The sequence below is a fragment of the Hibiscus syriacus genome, unplaced genomic scaffold, assembly GCF_006381635.1.
Source record: "Hibiscus syriacus cultivar Baekdansim isolate YM2019G1 unplaced genomic scaffold, ASM638163v2 tig00110419_pilon, whole genome shotgun sequence".
NCBI lineage: Eukaryota > Viridiplantae > Streptophyta > Magnoliopsida > Malvales > Malvaceae > Hibiscus > Hibiscus syriacus.
Window position 1 is genome coordinate 1017944 of NW_024062731.1, and position 15017 is coordinate 1032960.

The window sequence follows — 15017 nt, forward strand, 5'->3', positions numbered from 1 at the left end:
TGTTTGATCCTTGTGGGTTTTTCGTGCATGATTTACAGACGGGGAGACGTCTAATGAGATGTGATAGTACCAGCTCTCTCTACCCAATCACTCCCACCAGGCCACATCCAACCTCCTCTCTTACTGCCTTGCTTGCTTCAACGCTTTGGCATGACCATTTAGGTCACTCGGGCGACTCCATTTTATCTATTCTTCAGCAAAATAAACTGATTACTTATAATAGTCCATCTAAGTCTACTACTAGTCAATCTTGTGTACTGGGAAAACATATTCGGTTGCCTTTTGTTCTTTCAACTTCTCAAACTTTCATGCCTTTTGATATTATTCATAGTGATCTTTGGACCTCTCTGATTTTGAGTTCTTCGAAACATCGTTATTATGTGCTTTTTTTGGATGATTATTCGAAATTCTTGGGGACTTTTCCCATTGCTAATAAATCACAAGTATTCTCCATTTTTACTAAATTCCAAGCTCATATTCGTACCCAGTTTGAACGAGATATCAAAACCATACAATGTGATAATGGGGGAGAGTTTGATAATGCCTCTTTTCGGCAATTCTGTGAGTCTCATGGCATTTCTTTTCGTTTCTCCTGCCCTTATACCTCCTCACAAAATGGGAAGGCCGAACAAAAAATAAGATCCATTAATAATATCATGCGCATACTACTTATTTATGCCTCTTTGCTACCTTCTTTTTAGCATCACGCGCTTCATATAGCAACCCATCTTTTGAATATTCTTCTAGTACACTACTAGCCGATGCGTCTCATCTACAAATTTTACACCACCGGGTTCCCTCTTATTCTCACATTCGAGTTTTCGGGTGCTTGTGTTATCCTCTTATTCCATCCACGACTATTCACAAATTACAAGCTCGATCAACTCCCTGTGTTTTCTTGGGTTATCCCGATAATCATCGAGGCTATAAGTGTTTTGATTTATCCAACAATAAAATCATAATCTGCAGGTATGTACAATTTGATGAAACTATCTTCCCTTTTGCCAAAGTCCATCAACCTAGTACAGGTGATTATGATTTTTTGAATGATGGCGTGTCGTCGAATCTTCTTCATAAAAACCAACCACAACAGCCTCCATTTTCTTCTCCTACGGCCCAGCCAGTCATGTCTTCTCCAGCCTCTCACTCATCTATGAGCAAACATTCGCAGTCCCATCTCCTCTAAAATCCTCACTAATTTGGCCCAAACCGCCCCATGTTCCATTCGAATGCCCTGTCACCCGCAGCCAGCATGGTATCTTTAAGCCAAAAACTATATTTGACCCATCCGAGGCCCATACTATCACGGTTACGAGATCTCCTCTCCCCCGTAGCCCTGTGGTTGCACTTCGTGACCAGAATTAGAAGTTGGTTATGACTGACGAATATGATGCTCTTATTAAAAATAAGACGCGGGATTTGGTACCCCGCCCTCCTGGAGTTAATGTCATTCATTCTATGTGGATTTTTACTCATAAAATAAAGTCTGATGGTTCATTTGAGAGGCATAAGGCCCGTCTTGTAGGTGATGGTAAAACTCAGCGTGTTGGTATTGATTGTAGATAGACTTTCAGTCCGGTAGTGAAACCAGCAACAATTCGTACTGTGCTTAGTCTTGCCCTGTCGAAACAATGGTCGATTCATCAGTTAGATGTAAGCAATGCTTTTTTGCATGGTGACCTCAAGGAAACGGTTTATATGCATCAACCTATGGGATTTCGAGATCAAGTGCATCCTGATTATGTCTGTTTACTGCGTAAATCTCTCTATGGGCTCAAATAAGCCCCTCGGGCGTGGTACAAGAGGTTTGCTGATTTTGTTTCTTCCATTGGTTTCTCTAACAGTAAATCAAATACTTCCTTATTTCTTTACAAACATGGGTCGGATATGGCATACCTACTGTTTTACGTTGATGACATTATTTTGACGGTGTCTTCTGAGTATCTCCGTAAGTCTATAATGGCTCATCTCAACTCTGAGTTTGCTATGAAGGATTTGGGTTTCTTGAACTATTTTCTCGGCATCAGTGTGACTCGACACAATGGTGGGTTGTTTTTATCACAACAAAAATACGCTGAGGACATCATTGATCAAGCATGCATGCATTCTTGTAAGCCCAGTCAGACTCCAGTTGATACCAAGCCGAAGGTGAGTGCCACCAACGGTGCACGATATGCTGATCCAACGCAGTACCGCAGCCTTACGGGTGCCCTGCAATATCTCACTTTTACGTGGTCGGATATTTCCTATGCAGTTCAGCAGATTTGTCTCCATATGCATGACCATCGGGATGAACATATGAACACTCTCAAGCGTATCATCCGGTATATCCAAGGTACTCTTCATCTTGGTTTACATATTTCTCCTTCCTCCATTACCGATATTGTCTCTTATATGGATGCGGATTGGGGAGGTTGTCCCGATACTCGACGATCCACCTCCGGGTATTATGTCTTTTTGGGTGACAATTTGATCTCATGGTCGTCCAAACGTCAGCCTACGCTTTCCCGATCAAGTACCGAGGCAGAATACAGGGGAGTTGCCAACGTTGTCTCGGAATCTTGTTGGCTTCGTAATCTTCTTCTCGAACTCAATTGTACAATCCTTAAAGCAACAATGGTTTACTGCGACAATGTGAGTGATATATATCTTTATGGAAATCCCATTCAACACCAGCGTACGAAGCACATTGAAATGAATATTCATTTTGTTCGAGAAAAAGTTGTGCGGGGTGAGGTTCGTGTTCGTCATGTGCCGTCTAGGTACCAGATTGCAGATATTTTCACTAAGGGGTTACCCCTTATATTGTTTGACGATTTCCGGACCAGTCTTAACGTTCGAGATCCTCCCGTTTCGACTGCGGGGGAGTGATAGACTACGAAATATTCTCCAAATATTTTGTATTTACTGTTGTATATTTAGTTGCCTAAATTATAGTATAATTACTAAATTATAGCATAATTGTTAGGATTGTATCTACTACTGACTGTGTATATATTGAACCCCTGTGGTAATGAGAAAGGCACGGAATTACATTCTTTCAAAACCTTGTGACTATTGACAAAATGGCACATGACACTTTAAAAATTATTTATTCATTTTTTTAGAAAAGTAAAACTCATTTCTCCTTTATTTTTTCAAAAAAAAACATATAACACATACTTACACCGATGTAAATGTATGTTAAATGTTATACTTTTCATTTTATTAACTTACACCGGTATAATTATGTATTATATGTTTTTATCAAAATAAGGAGGAAATGAGTTTTGATTTTTTAAATAAAAAAATAAAAAAAATTATTTGTATAAAATGTTACATGTCATTTTATTAGTGGTCACAGAGTTCCACGTTACTTTTCGTGTCGGAAGTTGATGAACACGTTAACGACAGAAAACATCATGTATGAAATCAAGAATTTTAAAACATTATGTATGAAACTGAGAATTTAATATACTTCATGTATGAATTGGGTAATTAACCCAGTTCATAATGGTTTAAAATTTATTTGGGTGGGCTTATGCGGGACAGGTATATACAAGGGGGCGGATACTGGGTAGGTAAGATCTCAAACCCATCATCTACACACTACAAATGACGGATATAACTTTTACATCTACACTCGCCTATTATCTACTAAACTTATGCTTATCCCCGTTTCAATTAAAACGAACGCAACACAAAATCCACAAAATTATACGCATCCCTTTCTATTCGCCCGTAAGGCCGCAAGATTATCGCTTGAATAGCCAACAAAGTTTAAATGGTAAATTACACTCCTAGTCACTAAACTCTTAGGATGCTTGCGCTGACTGTGGGGATATAAGAGCAATGTTCTGTGAGTGGCATTTTCCTATAGCTATAGGAAAAGAAATGTTATGTTGCAGTTGTTTTAAGTTTGTTTTGTAGAAGGCAGATAAAAGAAAGTCGTGGATTTACTGCTGTTTTATTCCTTTTGATTTTCTTTCTGCATAAATCTCCTTCCCCTCCCCTCGGCCTGAGTTATGTCGATGTTAAGAGAAACGAGTTCCAAGTTGTAATCCACTGTGGTTTGTTAAGAATAATTCTGACACAGGTAAGTTGTGTTATGACTGCATTTTTGGACTATGCGTGTACCAAGAAATGCATGCACCTCAATCATCCCAGTGTTTAAACGCAGAATCTCAATAAATAATAAATTTTTTTATCATTAAGATTATTTAATTCGTGAAAATGATTTTAAATTTGATTAAAGAAAACAAACACAGTTTCACACAGTTACTGCTCTGAAAAACTGATAAATTGTCTGTTTATTTTAAGTAAAACAGATTCTAAAAAATGATTTTCAAAAAAATGAATTACACTTTTAAAAAATCTGGAAATCATTTTACAGTTTATTTAGCTTTCAAAATGACGTAATAAAAGGGTATATGACTTTCAAAATGACATAATAAAAGGGTATATGACTTTCTTGACCCTTAAACTTTACAACTGTATCATTTTGGACTTGAAACTTTTTTCCACTTTATTTTTTTCATTTTTCTTAATTTTTAATTGTTTTCATAATTTTTTTTGTAAATTGCCACGTATTTTTCGATTTTGTATTTTCAATAATTTTCAATATTATTTTTTATAATTATTTTAAATTTATAATTTTTTACAAAATAATTGATGTAAATAGACCAAAAAGATTTAAAATTTTAAATAAAAAAGTTAAACAATTTAAGGACCAAAAAAGAAATTAGAGCTATAGCATTAAAAAAAATCTTAGCCGCTCCTTTTTTTTATAGTTTGTATCATTTTTTATAAATCAGATCAATTTTTTTCTTTGATTTTGTTTAGCTGTTGACAACATCGATTTTGATATTGGTTGTTGTCCATCCGTTTCTATTTTCTCTTTGTTTCTTTTTTTAATTGTTAAATAAGAATAATTATGTCTTTATGACACGTTTTTTTCTACCTTTGTGGTACATTTTTCGTTTTTTTTATCGATCGTTTAGCCATTCTTTTATTTATGTTTTCTCATGGTAAGATTTGACAACATCACGACTTGTCCAGATGACGTTTACTTGTAATCATGTTGATATTCACTGCTATGAACCCTTATATCGATTTGGATGCACGATTTTACATTTGTGGATAGTTTCTCACAATGCTCGATGCTGATTTACGATTCTCAGTAATCTTTTAATAACTTAATCCCTTTTATGATTCGTTTGTCAAAATAGACAGATTTCTTCATATTTAGTTTTTATTCGAGTCTTTTGGTTGGATTTTTAATCTTTTTCATGTATGATCCTTATATGATATAAAATTGCTAGTTTCAATGTTATAGGAAAATGTCTAAATTTTGTGTTTAGTTTAAAATGATAGTTGTAAACTCTTGGGGGCATTTAGTTTGCGTAAAAGATCATTATCAAGGGGAATAATCTTTCCTGACATTGTATTCTCACTTTGGTTCGCAAAAAAGATCATTACCAGATAATAATTATTACCAATAGTAGCATTTTTTTTGTTATTGTCTCCAAATTCTTAGGTAATGAACAATTTCCACCACTTTGAACACAAATAAATTCTTTTCATTTGGATCCTTTTCAATTCTTATTCATCATGCTTTACTCAAAATTATAAACTTAATAATAATAATAATAATAATAATAATATACAAAAATAAAATATTAAAAATTTGAGTAGTTAAAATTATTTGATATTTTTAATATTTTAATATTAATTATTTTAAAATTTTATAAGGTGAAAATATTATTATTATAAAAATATAATCATTTAAAAATATATAATTTTTAGTTATTAAAAATAGATCTTATACACCGAAAAATAATATACCTGTCCATTTGAGACCATAATATTATTTTTTATCTTATATTATATTTTATATAAATAAATGTGATACTTATGAAAGTTATCTAAAAGTATTTTGATATAGTAATTATATTAATTATATGTTAAATGTATTTTTTTTAAACTAGGATAGTGTAACAATTAACATATTTTATAAACTTTTATTCAAATATTTATAATTTAATATTAAAGTTTAACTTGTTAAAAAAATATGTCATAAAGATAATTTTATAAAATATGAATTCAAATAATCTTACATTTCTCCAACCAAATAGTGTAATCTTACATTCTTGATAAACAAACCAAATAAGATAATACAATCTTCTCTGAGTAAGGTTAGATTCCAATAATTTATTTCCAAAAATAACTTTAAATATTTTCATTTTTTAATAATATTAACTACTTCAATTAAAAAGATATAATAGAGCTAATAAAATTCATATATGCCGAAAATTCATCGGCAAATCAAAAACTAAACAATGCACGTGAAAAGCAAGGATGCCCAAAATACACTAGGTTTTTGCTTACAAGAAAGATCAATTAGAATCTGATCCGTTTATTATAAGGGTATAAAATAGTCTATGAACTTTTAGGACACTTGCATTTTGGTTACTCAAAATTTAAAATTTATAATATAATCATTGAACTTTTAGTTCATTTTTATTTTAGTCCTTACTGTTACCACTCGTTAGTTTTTGCTAACATGACACTTAACCCTATTAAATTTTTTGACGTGGCATCTTATTCTTCTTCCTCATCTTCTACGTTTTCTTCTTCTTCTTCAAAATAATCATCTTTAGCTTCAAAACCCGATTCTAAAACCGACCTAATATGCAAGAGGGATGAGAGATAGCAATTACCAAGCTACAAAGACAAGTTGAGAACCTACCTTAGCTTAAAACTATTCAAGAGAACCCCCAAACGAACTGTTCCCCAATACATCAACTTTAAAACTACTAGGAACCATAATAAAGCCAAACAATCGTCGTTTCCATGGGACATTGAGAAGGAAAAGTAAGTTGAAAAAGAAGCAAAGTTCATGACTTTACCTTCAACAAGCTTGATGGGTTTCTTGCACATCACTGCCCCAGCACTCCAACTCACTGAGTTGGTGGGTTGAATCCAAAATCCATCGCTACCAACACATGAATCACCATATAAAGTAATATTGGACTCAAATTTTGGATCTTTACCAAAATTATTGAAAGAAAAAGAGGAACTTTGCTCTCCAACCAAGATTTTGAAGAAGAATAAAGAAGAAGAAAAAGCAGTAGAGGGGGAAGAAGAAGAAACTGCCATGTCAAAAAAAATAACGGGATTAAGTGGCACGTCGGCAAAAACTCCCGGTTGGTAACAGTAGTGACCAAAATGTAAATGAACTAAAAATTTGATGATTGCATTGCAAGTTTCAAAAGTAGGGTGACCAAAATGCAAGCACCCTAAAAGTTTGGGGACTATTATTATAGTTTACCCTTATTACAATAATAAGGCTTAATAAAAAATAAGTGATTAAAAATATATCAAAAAACGTTTTAGTGCCTAAAGAAATTTTCGTTAAAAATAAGTGTATAAAATTTTTTTCATTACATTTTTTATGCTTACAATTAAAAAAATTGTTAAGTGACACATGTCACGTCTAATTTTTTTAAATATAAAAAAATTTGAACTTAATACATATCACTTAATAGGTTTTTTTTAGCGGTAAAAATTTAAAAATATAACAAAAAAAAACTTTAAACATCTATTTTTTAATAAAATTTTTTAAACACCAAAAAATAATTTTAAGTATTTTAGAGACTTATTTTTATATTAAACCTAATAATAATTAACGTCTGAATCATTCTTCATCTTTCTAATTTTGTTTTCTTGGAAAGGCCAATCTAATCTATAGTCAAAATCATTACACGTTGATGGAAGTTGGATTACTGGATATCAAATCAACATCCCTCGCATGTAAATAAAGTAAAAAAAAAGAGAGGGTAAATTGTAACTTTAAAGATGGAGTTCTCGATCATTTCACTGCAATCACTAATACTATTGTCGGAACCGTATTTCGGTTATGCCTCGAAATTGGAATTCGACTTAAGAAAAATGAATTGGAGTCGTCACCGATCATTTTAAAATAAAATTTAGGTAGATCGGACACCATCTTACCTGATCCGCGTTTCACCATAGTTAAGTAGGATTCGGGAGTCGATTACGGTCAAAGAATGATTAGCACCCTTGAACCGCCATTTCGGTATCAATTAATTTATTGGTTGTCTTGATTGCGAAAATAAAAAATTTAAATAAAAAATTAAAAACCCGATTTGAATTACTTATCTTTGATTGGTTAAAAGTATCCTTAAAAAGTCAAAAATATTAAATAATAAACAATAAACAAATTTTAAAAAATTTTAAAATTTTTTAAAAATAATAATAAAATAAAATTAAACAAATACCCATCTTCATGAAGAATACGAATTGTGTGATTAAAAATGAATCGACTACTGTTGGTGTCTTGACAGTGCGAATGAAAAATTAGCTGCCATTAGTGTCTGGGCTAGCATTTGCCATACTAACAACTCCGGGTCCAACGTGGGTCAACTTGAAGTTTTCATATTTGAAGGTACACATCCATATATACTTTTGCCTCCAGTTCCATTTCCTTTATCAAAATCCCGAAGCATGAAATCTTTAATGACACGATGGAAAGCAGAACCTTTATAACCAAAGCCAGGACACGATGGAAAGCATAACCTTTATAACCAAAGCCTTTCTCCCTTGTTTGTTATCTTTGATTGTACAGGTGCCACCTCAGCACTGGCCCGAATATGGCGGAGAACACGGGGATTTGTCTGGGTTGAATTAAGAGAGGGAAGACAAAATGACCCAGAGAAGAAGCGCGATGAAGATGAAGACGAAACCGAGAGCTTTTGAGGAAGCTTAAGGGCATTGCACATTGGCGATGACGTTTGATTCTTTGACAGGGTTTTTGGACTTGAAAGCAAACCTACATTTGACAGGGACACGAAAGGAGCCGCCATGGGAAATATCTGGAGCTGAATGGTGTTTGAATCAATGCCAAAGAGACTGGTAAGGATCTGGGAACTGATTTTGGGGATTTGGATTTTGGGGTTTATTTGCTTAGCTCGATGATGGCCATTTTACCGACCATTTTCTTTTGATGAGTAGAGAAAATCGAGAAGCTTTGCTTTCGAGTGATGAAGAGAGGAAGAAGCGTCATTTGGGATTGGATTTGGTCGGTGACGATTGCATCGAACCCTCTCGTTTCCTTGTTTTGATGTCGTTTATGAACTACAAATAGACCACTTTGCTCATCATTCTGCTTCTTTTCTTTTTTCCGAAATGCTTCCCCCTCCCCTGTCTCCTCTTCGTTTGTAACCCCCCTGTGATTTAAATAATAAGCAAGGCACATGTGGTGGGGTTAGTTGAACTGAACGTGCAAGGTGGAGATAGTGGGGTTAATGGGATAGTAGGGGGTTGTTTCACATGTGGCCTACAAAATAAAAAAATAAAAAATATTATTAACAATAATAATAAATAAAATAAAATAAAATAAAATAAATAAAAATAAATAAATAATTATATGAGAAAATGTTTTTGTAGACCCGAACAAAAATGAGTGTCTACAAGTACGATTATATATGCTGATTTAAAATCATTTTTGAAGGGTAAACTACATGTCAAGTAATTATATTATTACTTTTGAAGGGTAAATTATAACTTTAAAGATCTTATTTTGGTATTTTTGCTATTAAAAAATTAAGAGAATTATTGATACAATATTTTTTTCAAAAATAATATGACAATATCTTATGTCTAGAGATGAACTTAGGGGATGAGACGGTTGCCCCCTAAAAATCTAAAATATATGTTGATTTTATATTTTTTTCTATTGAAAATTTGTTTTCGCCCCCTAAAATTCTATAAGTTCAAGTTTGTCCCCTCTAACTTAAAATCATGCATCCGTCCCTGCTTATACTAAACATATTATTATCTTTTTAAAAATAATCTTAATATTTTATTAATATTAAACTTTTAGTTACTTTTGTTAAATTAAAATCTATATATGTGTGTTTTTTCAAGACATCTTAAACAATATCATTTTGATGGATCATCTGACTATATGTTATGTCATCACATCGTTTATGATTTAGTGGTTAAGTGACCTAAAATGTTGTAATGTAAAAATTGAATGATCAAGTTAATAATTTTCAAACTTTAGTGATCAAAATAAAAAATAAAAGTGAAGTTAAGTTAAGTCTGGAAAATGTTGTAATTTACCCGATAAAAATTGAACAAAACAAAATAGGAGGTGGATAATAAAAGCGGGCCAATTTTCCCACCACCTGTCAGATTTTGTTTTTCTGTTCTCTGATCTTTTCTTCCTTCTTCCTTCTTCCTTCTTCCTTCTTCCAATGGCTTGCGGTGCCACTGCTCAGCCTTTGTTGAACCTCGAACTCTCACACTCACAGCAACCAAAAAGGCCTTACACTTTCTCTTTGTGTTCCTTCACCAAGTCACGACTTTCCCCAAAGCCTTTTTCTTTTCAATCCAAAGATCACACCAAGCTCAACATTTTCGCAACTCCATCACTGTTTTCCAGGAAGAAACCAGGATCCCATGTAGGAGTTCAACAATTAATTATCTTTTCATCTTTGGGTCGTCTCTTAAACATTGAATGCTTTTGATTGTTCTTTTAGGTTGCTGCCCAGAGTGATTATTCTTCAGGGGAAGAAGCTAGCTCACTTTTACCCGAATCAGCTTATCAAGAGCCCTTTTCTTGGTCTTCAGTGATTTTGCCGTACGTTTTTATCTAATCCCCTTCTCTTCCTGTGTTTAATTGACTTTTCTACTACTGGGTACTTCTATTTTTTTGTTTATTTTTTTGGGTTTGAATTGCATGTTCTTTATTATTTGTTGGGTAAAGGGTGCATTTTAGAAAATTTGAAGAGCTAGATCATTAGATTATTTTCAGATTTAGTGATGGGAGTAATTTTGATTCTTGAAATCAGATTTTTGTTTCCAGCTCTGGGAGGGTTATTATTTGGCTATGACATTGGTGCCACCTCTGGTGCTACAATCTCTTTGCAGGTGCTTCAACAGATTACTGTTTTTTTCTGAAGACTTGTCCAATTAACTTGCCATTTAATGTTTAGTTAGCAGTACCTGCATTAGAAGATTCTATTCTTGTCTAATATCTTATGTTTGATAATGTCAGTCGCCTGAGCTTAGTGGAACTACTTGGTTCAACCTCTCAGCTGTTCAGCTGGGTCTAGTGGTATGATTTCTTGATGATACTCAGAAGATTTGATGCATCATTTGTGGACATTTTTTGTTCTTTTTCTTTCTGTAATATGTGATAACGTTTATTCGTTTGAGTGCAGGTCAGTGGTTCCCTTTATGGGGCCCTTCTTGGTTCCCTCCTTGTCTATCCAATTGCAGATTTCCTCGGTACTCGACTCCTTCATCATACCTGGAGCATGTACATGTGAATTTATCTTAACATGTAGTTTTCGTTTGTGTGTGAAGGAAGGAGGAGAGAACTCATCATTGCTTCTCTACTATATTTGCTTGGTGGTGTGCTGACTGCTTATGCTCCAGACCTTAGTGTTCTCTTAGTAGGACGGCTACTCTATGGCCTGGGTATTGGATCAGTGAGCTTCTCGAAACGGAATGGTGGTATTTCTGGTAAATTTATTATGTTGTGCTTACGTGTAGCATTCTTGAATGTTTGTCATTTGATAGGCTATGCATGGGGCTCCTCTGTACATAGCAGAAACTTGCCCATCTCAGATACGTGGTACACTAATATCTCTAAAAGAACTATTCATAGTTCTGGGAATTTTGGTAAGTTGTTAAAGATGCTATTATTACCTACATTATTTCTTTGTAAACAAGTTCAGCTTAAGTGTAGCTTCGTCTGTAGTTGGGCTATTTTGTGGGAAACTTCCAAATCGATGCTGTTGGGGGATGGCGATACATGTATGGATGTAGTGCCCCGATCGCATTACTAATGGGACTAGGAATGTGGAGTCTTCCACCATCACCACGCTGGTTAATTCTCAGAGCGGTTCAAGGTAAAGCATCTTTACAAGAATACAAAGAAAAAGCAATCCTTGCCCTAAGCAAACTACGGGGTCGAGCTCCGGGTGATGAAGCATCCGAGAAGCAAATAGAAGATACCCTAAACTCGGTGAAGTTTGCCTATGCGGAACAGGAATCGGAAGGAAATATCTTGGAGGTACTTCAGGGGCCAAGTTTGAAAGCCTTCATAATTGGTGGAGGTTTAGTCCTTTTTCAGCAGGTATCTCTTCCTCCTTGTTTAACAATACTGTTTATTCAGTTTGCTAATTTTTCTGTTTCTTTTTAACTGATGTAAAGATGCGAGAAGGGAACACTAAAAACTTTATGTTTAAGGGTTTATTTACAACCTGATTATGACAGATAACTGGCCAACCAAGTGTTCTGTATTATGCTGGTCCAATTCTACAGGTAACTGATAATTGAAACTTCCTTTTTCTCCTTTTTTAAATGGTTCATCTTATATAATGTAAAATATCTGAACTATATAATGCATGTATAAAATTGTTTCTCCAGAGTGCTGGATTCTCTGCGGCTGCTGATGCTACCCGCCTTTCTGTTGTTGTAGGTTTGTTCAAGGTAATTCTTAGTATTTCTCATTATCTAACTTTTGATTCAGGGTTTATCAAATTACCTTATTCACGATGCTGATTAAGTACTGTTGAAAATATCTCTTTGCGTAGTTACTGATGACTTGGATAGCCGTTGCAAAAGTTGATGACCTTGGTAGAAGACCTTTGCTGATTGGAGGTGTCGGTGGGATTGTATGTAACCTATTCCTCTCATTTCTGTTTTTATCTGTTTTGGCCTTTTGGGACTTGGATATGTTTGTTTCCATGGAAGTTCTTATTTGCCTTTATGAACTTGTTGCACTGCAGGCACTTTCTTTGTTTCTGCTTTGTGCTTATTACAAATTTCTCGGAGAATTCCCGTATGTTGCTGTAGCCGCACTACTTCTCTATGTCGGTTGCTATCAGGCCAGTATTCTTTTATTTGCTTGATGAGAGTGTTTCTGCTAGACCATCTAGGATCAGAGATTTTAATTGTTTGCACATAGAAATTGGAAAAGGAAAAAAAAGTCAGGTTCTTAATTGAGCTAACATCGTCGATATGCTTTCAATGCCGGTGAGATCAAGTTAATTTGACAAGTTTACCTCATAAACGGTGTTGCAGGTATCATTTGGGCCAATCAGTTGGCTGATGGTGTCTGAAATTTTCCCACTGCGCACAAGAGGGAAAGGCATTAGTCTTGCAGTTCTAACAAACTTCGGTTCAAATGCCATAGTTACCTTTGCATTCTCACCATTGAAGGTATTTGGTTCAACACTCTACAGTCAACTTCGAAAGTAGTTCTCTTCTAATATCTCATGGTGCTTATGATTTGCAGGAGCTGTTAGGAGCTGAAAATCTTTTCCTTCTTTTCGGTGCGATTGCTCTGTTATCACTTTTGTTCGTGGTGTTTTACGTCCCGGAGACTAAAGGTTTGAGCTTGGAAGAGATTGAATCCAAGATCTTGAAGTGAAGAAGCTCCTTTTAATTAATAACCTTACCATGGTTCTTGTAAGACTACTATTTAAGATACATGTACACTCGCAACGTACACAGATTCTGTATCATTGTCCCGTTTTTAGTTTATGAAGTGATACTATAATAAAGTGGTAAGTTTGTAATTCCGTTTTAGCATCCCATTCGTTGTCTATAGCATTTTCCTGGAAGCATGGGAAATGGGGTTGAAATGATACTATAACTTTGCAATTCTATAAAGTTGGGGATTTGTACCCAAAATAATATTGAAATTGGGGATTTGAGTCAAGTATTTCATATTTGTTTGGGTAAACTACATAAATGATCACTGAAGTATGAGTTTCTTTTTTTCTCAGTGCTGAAATTTTAAAAGTAACGAAACAATCACTAATGTTGTGGTTTTGTAACAAATCAGTCTTGACCTATATTACAAGAATATAAATCCTTTAACTCCCAGTCCTATTTCAATGCAATTTATTTGTCTTTGTTCTCCCCAACCCTCCTCGCAGTTTCTCCTATAAATACCCATCTCTCCTCCCTATCCCGTTCATCTCTATTGCTTCACCGTTATTTCTTGCTTGTTTCTGGTTTCCAGGGTTACATCCCTCAACTTTATGGTTCAATGGTGGTATAAAGTGAAGTATTTTTTTATAAGTTTCATTCACCACTGTTTGACATTATTTGCAGGTTTTGTTTAATACGTCGATTGGGGTGGGGCCTGGATGTTCATCTCTTGGTTTTGGTGCATTTATGGAACAGGGTCCTTTCCAGCCAGGAGATGTAAACTTGGTCAAGATTCATATTGATGGAATTTGGGTAAAAGCTTTTAGTATAGTGCAAGTCTTGGAGAAGTTGAAATTAGTTTCAAGAAACTGGTTTTCATTTTCCTTTTGAACAGAATCAAACATCTTGAATGTTGAGAGTCCAATTGGAGTTGGATTTTCCTACTCGAATACTAGCTCGGATTGCATCGGTGTTAAACTCAATGATACTTCTACAGGTGAATTCAACATGAAATGAGGCCTTTTCAGCTGAGAATCTGAGATTCCATGTTAACTGATTCAAAGAATTCCCGCAATATAGGAACTCTGGTTTGTTCCTTGCTGGGGAAAGCTATGCAGGCAAACTTTCTTTACTCTGTTTTGGTTAATTTTTGTAAAGCATAATAGTTTTCTGTTAAATGCAAAATAAAAATTCTTCCTGCACCGACAGATTGATAATTGTTTATGTTACATTATGGTCTAGAAATTACAATGATTCGATGCTAGCACTATTGATTCATGAGAGGACGGACACACCTGTGGAAAAGGTTAGGAATAGTTCCAATCTGAATTACCTGTTCCGACTGATAGTGTTTTTGAAGTCAAAGGGATGCCAACTCAACGTCCAAATGTGCCCCAAAGGACTTCTTCTGAACTAAGGTTAACAGCTGAGTGGCCAATTTGTTACAAAACAATAACATTATGGATTGTTTCGTTACTTTTGAAACTTGAAAAAAAGAACCATTTATGTTATTTACCCAAACAAATATGAAATACAGGAACTCAGGCCCCTGACTAGGCTCCTAT

The 15017-nt window shown here is 34.5% G+C and overlaps 1 protein-coding gene across 2 annotated transcripts; it reads left to right on the forward strand.

Annotated features, from left to right (window-relative positions):
• The first annotated feature begins 10150 nt into the window (after positions 1 to 10150).
• Positions 10151 to 13552, forward strand: LOC120124607 (D-xylose-proton symporter-like 3, chloroplastic). Of its 2 annotated transcripts, XM_039143233.1 has the most exons (14): positions 10151 to 10466; positions 10545 to 10645; positions 10857 to 10935; positions 11063 to 11122; positions 11229 to 11295; positions 11374 to 11498; positions 11590 to 11691; positions 11771 to 12148; positions 12289 to 12336; positions 12442 to 12504; positions 12609 to 12689; positions 12804 to 12902; positions 13099 to 13236; positions 13313 to 13548. In XM_039143233.1, the coding sequence occupies exons 1-14, from the start codon at positions 10260 to 10262 to the stop codon at positions 13445 to 13447; spliced, it is 1683 nt and encodes a 560-aa protein (XP_038999164.1). In that variant the 5' UTR covers positions 10151 to 10259; the 3' UTR covers positions 13448 to 13548. The 2 variants fall into 2 exon arrangements, with proteins under 2 accessions (XP_038999164.1, XP_038999163.1); XM_039143232.1 differs by having other exon boundaries at positions 12609 to 12902; positions 13313 to 13552.
• The last annotated feature ends 1465 nt before the right edge of the window (positions 13553 to 15017 follow it).